The 10649-nt window shown below is 39.3% G+C and overlaps 1 protein-coding gene across 4 annotated transcripts in view; it reads right to left on the bottom strand.

The window, feature by feature from the left end:
• The window catches only part of IFT56 (intraflagellar transport 56), a 38913-nt gene that overhangs the window by 13203 nt on the left and 15061 nt on the right, over positions 1-10649 (bottom strand). For 3 of the 4 annotated variants that reach the window (XM_019653294.1, XM_019653296.1, XM_019653297.1), the window contains 3 exons: positions 7862-7936; positions 3211-3313; positions 1883-1938 (listed from right to left, as the gene is read on the bottom strand). In XM_019653294.1, coding sequence (XP_019508839.1) covers positions 1883-1938; positions 3211-3313; positions 7862-7936 — 234 coding nt within the window. The remainder of the gene's footprint in view (positions 1-1882; positions 1939-3210; positions 3314-7861; positions 7937-10649) is intronic. The other variant, XM_019653295.1, reaches the window with a different exon arrangement.

Genomic DNA, 10649 nt, shown 5'->3' with positions numbered 1-10649 from the left:
TCATGAGTCACCCGCGATGGCATAGGCTGCAGCCCCTGCTGCAGTGGGTTGCCATGGGCTACCGTGTGTAGCCAGCAGCCACTGTGAGCGGCCGTGCAGAAGCTGGCGACCGATCTGCCTCGCCCGGGAAGAGCGCAATGAGGGTGCCAGCTTGGGCCAGTGAAGCAACGTCTTCCATAACTAGACTGCAGAACAAAAGGATAGCAACTTGTCTGTTCCCCTTCCCTCAATTCCCCAGCGCTGTTCCTATCCCCCAATTCTCCAATAAAAATCTTAAAAAAAAAAAAAAGAATTCTAGATTTCAGTATTCCCAAACCTCCACCTTTTTGAGGAAATGATCACATATAAGGGAGTTTAAAAATATCAAAAAGACCAGAACATTCACATCCTTAAGTTTATCCCAAGGTATTTTTTGTTGTTGTTGTTGCAATTGCAGAAAGGATTTTTTTTCTTTTTCTGAAATTTCACTGTTAGTATAAAGGAACACAATGAATTTTTGTACATTGATTTTTGTATCCTGCAGCTTTACTGTATGTTTATTGTTTCTAATAGCTTTGTGGTGGGGTCTTTAGGGTTTTCTATATAAAGAATCATATCATCTGCAAAAAGTCACAATTTAATTTCTTCATTCCCAATTTGGATGCCTTTTATTTCTTTCTCTTGCCTGATTGCTCTGGTTAGGACTTCCAATACTATGTTGACTAACAGTGGTAAGAGGGGGCATCCTTGTCTTGTTCTTGACCTCATAGGAAAAGTTTCAGTTTTTCACCATTAAGTATGATATTAGCTGAGGGTTTGTTGTATATGGCCTTTATTATGCTGAGGTATTTTCCTTCCATACCCATTTTATTAAGCGTTTTAATCATAAATGGATATTGTATCTTGTCAAATGCTTTTTCTGCATCTATTGATATGATCACATGATTTTTATCCTTTATTTTGTTTATGTAGTATATCATATTGATCAATTTGCATATGTTGAACCATCCTTGTACTCCTGGAATGAACCCCATTTGATTGTGATATATAATCTTTTTAATGTTATATTTGATTTGATAGTATTTTTTTTCAGATATCTGCATCTGTATTCATCAGAGATATTGGTCCGTTGTTTTCTTTTTTTGTGATATCCTTACCAGTTTTGGTATCAGGGTAATGTTGGCCTCATAAAATGAGTTAGGAAGTATTGCCTCTTCAATTTATTGGAAGAGTTTGAGAAAGACAGATATTAAATCATCTTTGAATGTTTGGTAGAATTCACTAGTGATCTAGCCATCTGGTCCTGGACTTTTGCTTTTGGGAAGGTTTTGGATGATTGTTTTAATTTCCTTACTGTTGATCGGTCTACTTAGATAGATGATTGGATAAAGAAGATGAAGTACATCTACACAATGGAATATTACTCAGCCATAAGAAAAGATGAAATACTGCCATTTGCAACAACATAGATGGATCTTGAGATTATCATGCCAAGTGAAATAAGTCAGACAGAAAAAGTCGAGAACCATATGACTTCACTCATATGTTGGATATAAAACTGAAAGCAACAAACAAATAAGACAAACAAACAAACAAACAAACAAACAAAAACTCATAGATATAGACAATATTTAGTGGTTACCAGAGGGTAAGCGGGTAGGAGGGAAGGAAGAAGCAGGTAAAGGGGGTCCAATATATGGTGACAGGAGATTTGACTTTGGGGTGGAAAACATACAATGAAATATACAGATGATGTATTATAGAATTGTACACTTGAAACCTATATAATTTTATTAACCAATCTCACCCCAATAAATCTTCTCTAATATGCCTTCCAGCTACTGTTTCAAAGTTCCATTTTCAACAGAACTTGGTTAGTAAAAGATAACACATTCTCAATTACCTGAGGAGTAGTAGGTTCCAGATCCTTAATTAAGTTATAAGCTTCGTGTACATCATCTGAAATATAAGAAATAAGTAGCTGTACTAGTCTATATTTCAGCAAACTCTTCTGAAACAGTCCCCAAGAAGGTAAGATCCTTCAGTACTCAAACATTCACGAGAACTATGATCTATTTTATCTGTCTTCTAACATTCTATCAAGTTCAATGTTGAGTAGTTATCCTAAAGATAACCAAATATCCTTAGGAAACCCATGTTAAACCATGAAGCACCTAAAAAATTGTTCAAGCAAGAATATGGACTGGGCATTATAGTTATTTAAGGAAAACAACCATTTTTTTAAAAAGAGATACAAAGTATATAGGTGTAAAATGACATGAAGTCTGGGATTTGCTTTAAAACATTTCAGCAACAGAAAAGGGAGAGGGAGGACAGATGAAAAAAGATTGTCAGTATCTTGACAACTGTTGAATCTGGGATGAATATTTGGGTGTTCAGTTTGGGTGTTCATACTAGCTACTTTTGTTTATGTTTGAAAATTTTTATAATAAAAATTAATTTATAAAATATAGAAGATGTTTTTTAAATTCTTGCCCAAAGGTATATTTCTTTGTGCTTACATAGAGAAAACTGTTTGCAAGCTCATGTTCTTACTCTAATAAGCACATTTTTCTTGGTGAGGAATATGTTGTCTGATTCGTTTCTACCATGTACCTAAAAAGGCCCACACTGTTAGTTCAAGGTCCATGACAGAATGCTACCACCTCTGCGTGGCCATCACTATCCTGTACTTATCACTGTTAGATGAAAGACTGCTTTAGGCATTTGTCTAACAATTTTAACCTTACCTAGGGGCAATAAATGTCATAATTTTCTTTGAATCATAATATTTCTCACAAGAAACCAGGGGTACAAAGAAACAGAAAGGCAGACAATTAGAGCAAATAAAAAACAGTTAATGATAAAACAAAAAAGACTTAAGAAGATATGGTTGTACATTATACATAGGGGAACACTAGAAAAAGAAAGCACTGCAAGGGAGGAGAAGGAAAAACAATGGAAAAAATGAAACAGAATGGGTAGGGAACAAAGGAGAGAAAAACAAGAGGAAAACAGAAAAACGGAATACAGGAGGAGGTGAGAAGCAACAGGGGAGGAAAGAGACGCTAAAGAATCAAGGCACAACAATCAATTTGTTCTGTCTTATGAACCTGTTGCGAATATATTTTTAGAAGTATTACGGATTTTAAAAGTTCAGCCAATAGTTCAGTGAGAGATTAAATAGTCTAAAATATCATTATGAGCAAGAACAAGACAAAGCTTTCTTACCCTGACGAAGGTAGTAAATCACTAAGTTTAGCCTGGCTTCAGGAATGACATCAACCAGGGGAGGCAAAACCTGCAAAGCCCCTTCACCGCCTCGGAAAACCACCTAGAGGGAGAGAAACTGTTAGTATGGCAGTAAGTGCAAATATATTTACTGGTGGAAATGTTTCCGGAGTTGCCACGTATAACTGGGTATATGATATCCAACTAATCCATTACCTCTGGGAATCATAACGCCTTGAGAATGCCTATCATTCCCTGAATGTATTATCGCCTAACTTCTGTCTGTGCTTCTTACCATCTCTCTTCTTTTCCCTCCCCTCTGAATTTGATCCTTCTATTTAAATATTTCATTTTTTACCCTGTCTAAAACCTACCTCCACTATCAGTTTTTATGCCTTTATGTTCCTTTGTTTTCACTCATAGCACTTATCATTTCATGTATTTTTTATCTGTTTATCTGTTACATCTGCAAGCATATAGACTCCATATGACAAGGAACTCTGCATTTACTGTGTGCTCATGGCCCCCAGAACTATAACTAATATAGTCGGCAATCCTTTCTTTGAAAGGATGAATGTATTTTTGAAGCTCTCTATATACACATGACTTTGACCTCATTGAAAAAAAGTCATTATCTAAATTATAGCAAGTATACAAAAATAAATGTATTGCATATATTTCCTTTTCTCTTAGTAAAAACTGCAGAAAACTCTTAAACTACCCAATAATTCATGAAACTTTTTTTCTATACAGACAGTCTATGTCAAAATGCCCGTGAAGGAATTTATATAGCCTTTCTGAGTTTGTTTCCTCATCTCTAAATGGCACTAGTAATGTCTACCTTTCAGGGTTATTATGAGGATTAAATAAGTTAAAGTAGTCTAAATGCATGGCACATGGTAGGTAACATTTCATTTAATTAATTCAGTAAATATTCACTAGCACATACTATATGCCTGGTATTGTAATAAGTACCAGGGTTACAGTAGGAACAAGTCATTCCCCTGTCACTCTATATGGGCTATATTCAAGTGGGGAGAGACCTTCAAAAAGCAAACATATAAGTATGTTGTCATACGATCATAAATGCTATAGAGAATAGCTAAAACAAAAACACTATCCATGAAAGGACAGTTTTATGCACTGTTGTGTTCCCAAAAGCCTAGCACAGTATCTGGCACACAGCGAGCTGTTTCACCAGTAAATATGTAGAAATCAAGACCATTAGGCATGAACTACCTGATCTCTTCTTGCTACCTCAAAATATCTATTTGGTCATCTTTTTTGGCTCCTTGTTGTCTGAGATGTTCCCGTCTTCTGCCAAGATTAATTCTTTCACCTGTCTTCTTGAACTCATGACTTCTAACTCCATCTGGACCTTGTTCCTCCATTAATTAATCATTCCATCATCATTAGCCCTGGTTCTACTTCTCAACTTGAAACATACCCAAGGGTTCTGCTCTCTCGAAAGCTCTTCCACGTGGTGCCGTTGTTCCCTGTGGGGAGGGCTCTATCTTTCTCATTTCTTTCCATGCCACGCTTCAAAAGTATGTGGTTTCCTGCTTCAACTTTCTTCTCCTCCTTTCACTCCTTAACCTCCCAGAAAACTGGCATCTGTTCTCAGAACACCAGTAAACTGATTCTCACAAGTCACAAATTAACTCCGTTAGCTAAATTCAGTGGACTTTTCGGTCCTCTTGCTCTAGGATGTGTCTGCAGTTCTGACACTGATGGCCACAGCATGACAATAGTAGCAGTATTTACTATATGCTTACAGTATGCTAAGTCCCGTGGGAGGCACCTTCCACAGATTACCTCTGTAGGAACAGGGGACACTTTCCCCTTATCCCTTTAGTTCTTCTGGCTGGTCAAATAATTCAAATGACATACAGCAGATCAACAGGAGAAAATCAAATTTTAAAACGTATGGGAATTCACATGAGCATGAAAATTCTAAAGACATGAGGCATCTATGTCATTCTGCACTAAGAAGGGGTAGGCAATTCACAGGTAGTTGAGAAAAAGTAAACATTTGGTAACCAAATTCTTGCAGGGCCACCTAGAAACAATGAGACACAAGGAGGAGTCTAATGAATAGAGTTTTGCTTGGGCTCTCCCTGTCTGCCACACTTAATTCATATGTGCTAAGGTGAATATGCAGGTTCCCTTCTGAAGCAGGCTTTTCTATCTGAATCCCTTTAGACAGGTAAGGGGTGGTAAAAAGCTCTTCCTGAGTTTGTTGGGCTTCCATGGTCTTTAGCTCCAAATAATATGCATGCCAGGGTGGCACAATCTGGACTCCCGCACCTCACTGAATCCTCACAGGAACAGAAGGCAGGTACTGTAATTCCCCCCATTCTAATTATGAGAACACAGACTCAGCAAGGTTAAGTGGCTTACTCAGAGTTACAAAGCTAGTACATAGCTCGATTTTTTACCTCAAGCCTAATTGCAAAAGTTGATGCTCATAGCAACTATTTACCTTGCTCAATATTTTTCAGGTTTTTGTTTTAAACTTTAAAATAGGTGTTCATTGACAAAAAAACCCCCCAAAAACCCAACAAAACAACAAACCACCTTACATACAGTATTACAAAAGCAAAAAGGAAAATGTCCATATTCTCACTTCTCTCTTTAATGTCACTCTCCAAAGATAATCCCTGTTTACTAGCTGATATGCTCTTTCCAGTCATATATACATACAGTGGTTCTTTACTCCGGTTATATATTATATGCTCCTGGGAAGATATGAGGAAACATACTGAGAGCCGGGCCCCAACCCAGCCGGTAAATAAGAAGCTCTTGGGGGGTGGGGTGGAGCCCAAGCATCATTATTTTTAAAAACGTCCCGGGTGATTAAAATGTGAAGTTGTAAATGACATTGCATTACCTAGGTGCTCTTTCTTGCCTGCCTTTTCTTGTGTTATCTGCTTATACACCTTCTTCCAGCCCCTTAGATACGGATGCTCTCTTGGAACCGTATCTTTTCCCTGGGTTTAATTCTTTCCTCTGTATTTAGTTGTCAGGACTTTGGCAATCGCTTCTCTTATGAAAACCCCTAAACCTATTCTCCAGTCTTGATCTCTCTCCAAGCTGAATATCCAGACTACTATCTCTAACATGGGCTCCACAAAAACTCATCTGGCTTTCATTTATAAACTGGATGAGAAATCAAAAGATTAGAGGCAGAAGCTCGTGACAGAAACTACCAAAGAAAACCATATCCGTGAAGGAGGCCCGAATTAGAGAAGGAATAGAATAAATATAAGGCATTGCCAAGAAAAGATTAGTACGATTGAGTGAGTGAGCAGATATCAGAAATAAAGGCAGGGGAGAGGGCCTAAAACAACGATGGTTTTTAACATGCATACTGGGAGAATTGGTGCTCAAGAAAGCAACAGAGAAATCAGGAAGGACAGAGTCTAGTATTATTATTGCCCTTTTTGGATGAGGAATATGAAACTCAGCAGAATGACCTAATTTGCCACCCGCAACCCCATTGCCAGGTGTCCGAGTTGAAAGCTGCTCTGCACCTAGCATATTGCATGGTCAACAGAATCACACTTAATCTGAGCCTGGGTTTTTTAGCGTAGGCCATCAGAACCCAGCCCTAAACCTCACGACCCCTTTACTTTTTCACTGAGTACAGCTTTACACTATGTCCAGTCCAAGCTGTCTGTCTAGTAAGCTCAATCCGCTCACAGCCATTCACGTGTCTACATTCACATCCTAGTTCTAAATCTCAGCCAAGCTCAACTTTTGCTTTTACCCGAAAATGCTTCCCATTTTTTCTAACCCAAAAAGATAGGCTCCTTTGTCTTCGCCAACAAACCCAACACTTGACTCTGCACTGCTTTGCACTTCTTTCTAAATGTTTTTACCTGTGTGAAGGGAAGCAGAGTTTACCACCCCCAAACATGCCTTTTTTTGGGATATTGGTTATTTTAAGCCAGTTGCTTTTAAGAAACAAAAGACTCTTGAGGAGCCTTTTACTTCCCTCTTACCTGTCTAATGGAATTTAAATAGAAAACCCTGCTCCGGGAAGGAAGGTAGCTATCATCACAGATAACTGTATTTTCATGCGACCTAAGTGCAGCAGACAGCAAGGAACACAGCACTTGGTTTGGAAGACTCCCGTCTGTGTCCCACTGTTTCTGGGTGGCCCTGCAAGAATTTGGCTACCAAATGTTTGCTCCTTCTCACCTGCCTGTGAATCGCTCACCTCCCCTTTGAAATCCAAACCACTGTTCATTCCCCTTTCTCCTTAGGTCAAGATGGCTTCCAAGCCTCCACTGCCGGACTTGTCCTCAGTACCTATATTCTTATGAAGCCCTTGTATGTACACATGTAATCAATTTGGTTATTTTCGCTTTTCATCTGTCTCATGTCAATTTGATTATTAGACCAGACAGAAGAATTTAGAAAGGTTGAAGGAAAATTACTTTTCCTCCCCTATGTATCATGTCCTCCTACTAAGGACTTCCTTGATGAAAGGACCTGATATTTTAAACTCGTTTTCACTCAGCAGCAAAGAGAAGTTCCCGTAGAGTAATGCTTGCTGAGATGTTTCCCTTCAGTCCTCTTTCTAAGTGCTGAGATGTACCAAATAGGGCAGGACTCAAGTCAGTCAAGATGGGAAACTGTTATTCACCAGGTTGTGTCTGATGAGTTCTTTAGCAAATTCAAAGGAAGACGAAGCATTGTCCATCAAGCTTTTGAGTTCTGCCTGAAATTGAAAAAGGAAAGGCTTATGAAAATGACAAGTGTGTAGTTCTTTCACCACATATTTGCACAATGCTTTAGCGTTCACAAATAATTTAACATGCTATTTCATTTGGTCCCCAGGACTCTTATGAAACAGTCAATGTCATTATCATTCTCATTTTACAATTGAGAATATTGAGGCTTATAAAAGTTAAGTGACTTGAACCTTTACAGTAAGCAGCAAGCTTGAAACTGAACCCAAGTCTAAAAACTCCTAGAGTTAGTCTTTCTTTCAGGGCCAAAGGTAAGAAGGGGGCTAAACTTTTAACAGCTGAGGTTGACTTTTATATCAGACCATTCCACGTATCTCCTGAATTCTCATAGTACCACCTTCCTGCTGAATTGCTGTTTATTTACATAACTCAATTAAAATTCCTTCTTCCCTCTATTGTATTATTTATTACACCTATCAGATCTTGTTGGTATTCTCCTGCCCTCTTAACACCCCTTAGAACAAATGTATCTTTACTAATACCCTAGACTCACTTAACTTCCTTCGCTTTCTGCTATTCCTACCTGCTTTCTGCTATTCCTACCTCGCCATTCTATAATTTTGAGTAATCCTCCTCTCTTCTTTTTTCTTTTTTTTCTTTTTTTTTTTTTTTAAAGATTTTTATTGGGGAGTTAGGGGGATGGGAACAGTGCTGGGGAATTGGGGAAAGGGGAACAGACAAGTTGTTGTCGTTTTTTGTTCTTCAATCTAGTTGTGGAGGATGTTGCTTCACTGGCCCAAGTTGGCACCATCATTGCGCTCTTCCCGGGCGAGGCAGATCAGTCGCCGGCTTCTGGACGGCCGCTCATTGCGGCTGCTGGCCGCTCACGCTGGCTGCTGGCCACACACGGTAGCCCATGGCAATCCACTGCCACAGGGACTGCAGCCCACGCCGTCGCCGGCGACTCGTGGCAGCCCAGCTCCAGGTTGAGCTGTTGTTCAGCATCTTAGCTGTGGAGGGCAGTGTCACTGGCCCTCATATGTGGGATCCGACCGGGGCCCTCTGGTGTCCCAAGCGAGTTCTTAACCATCGCGCCACTCGGCCGGCCCTCTCTTCTTTTTTCTACTTTCATCAGTGGGTAGTTAAGCTTTTCTGGATGAAATAATTAAGTTCTCGATTGTTCCCACTAACCACCACAAACTTGTTCTACCTGATCTCAGATGGGAGCGCATGTCTACTCAGCAATCCTTTTATTAATCTCTTCTCTGGATCACAGCAGCAGTCCCAAAGTGTTAAGTAATATTTGGCTCTATCAGCAGTTTTCAAGCTTTTAAATCTCAGGATCCCTTTTATAATCTTAAAAATTATTAAGGGTCCCAAAGAGCTTTTGTTTATGTGGGTTAAAGCCATCAATATTTATTGTGTTAAAAATTAAAACAGAAAATTTGAAGTATTCTATCAAAAATAATAACAAACTTACTATACATTAACATAACATGTTTAATTTTTTAAAAAAAACTGTATTTACCAAGACAAAAATTTTATGGAAAGAGAGTGGGACTGTTTTTACATTTTTGCAAATTTCTTTAACGTCTGGCTTAACAGAGGACAGCAAGATTGGCATATCTGAAACTGCATTCAATCTATTTTGAAATCATGTTGTCTCTGGAAAACTTCATTGTACATTTGAGAAAACGAAAGTGAAAAGAAAAAATCTTTTATCTTATGAGGATCTTTTTAATCTTGCGAGACCAGCCAGAACTAAGGGTGAGGCCAGCAAGGTGCCTAGGGCACTGAATTTAAAGCAGTACTCACATCTGGTGCAAGTGCACACCTTTTTTGCACCCAGGCAGCTTGCTTGCCTCATACAAGTCTCGGCCCTGCCTCACAGACCCCATGAAATGGAGTCCCAGATCACACTTTGAGAGCCACTGGCCTAGGTGATTCCAATGTTCCCACTGAGCACAGCTAAATAAAAATAGACATGTTATTAAAACATTTTCTTAAGAATACCTAAGAAGGTAAGGAATTACCAGACCAAAAATGAAGGGGAAAACAGAACCTAGAGAAGCAAGCAAGCATGAAAGTCTTTTTTGCCCTCAAGGCTTTACTGATTCTATAAAATGGAAAATTTTAGCTCATAGTCTTGCCAGGGAGCAAGGACAAAAACCAAAGCCCGGTCCTGGACAGGAAATCTAGCACAAGCCCCTCCCCACAACCATCCAGGACTCCACAGAGCTCCACAGGCAAGGGAGGGATGAACTTGAACTAGAACATCCCTAGTGCAGAAGCACAGTCCCACTAGGATCCCATGGGCAGTTCAGGCAATCTCGAGCCTTGAATTTGGCTGAAGGTGATCCCAAACTGATAGTTCTCCAGGGTATCTGGCCCAGCAAATGCGTATCACTTAAAGAGGAAAGTGCCTTCATTGTAGGCCCTAACTTATTCCTGTAAGTAATTTTTCAAACACTTTGTAGAGCACATAGTCAAATATAAGCTGACATACAAAGAAACTAGACTCCTTGAGGGAGAACCCGAGGAAATAAGAAAAAACAGAATCAAACCCACAAAAATTTTGGAAATTCAAATGATCAAACTCAGAGCACAAAATAAATAGGCTGACAATGCTTAAGAAAATAAAAGATAGGGCCGGCCGAGTGGCGCGATGGTTAAGAACTCGCTTGGGATGCCAGAGGGCCCCGGTTCGGATCCCACATATGAGGGCCAGTGACACTGCCCTCT

The sequence above is a fragment of the Hipposideros armiger genome, unplaced genomic scaffold, assembly GCF_001890085.2.
Source record: "Hipposideros armiger isolate ML-2016 unplaced genomic scaffold, ASM189008v1 scaffold_201, whole genome shotgun sequence".
Taxonomy (NCBI): Eukaryota; Metazoa; Chordata; class Mammalia; order Chiroptera; family Hipposideridae; genus Hipposideros; species Hipposideros armiger.
Note: the sequence above shows the minus strand (reverse complement) of the source record. Positions and strands in the feature narration are given on the sequence as shown.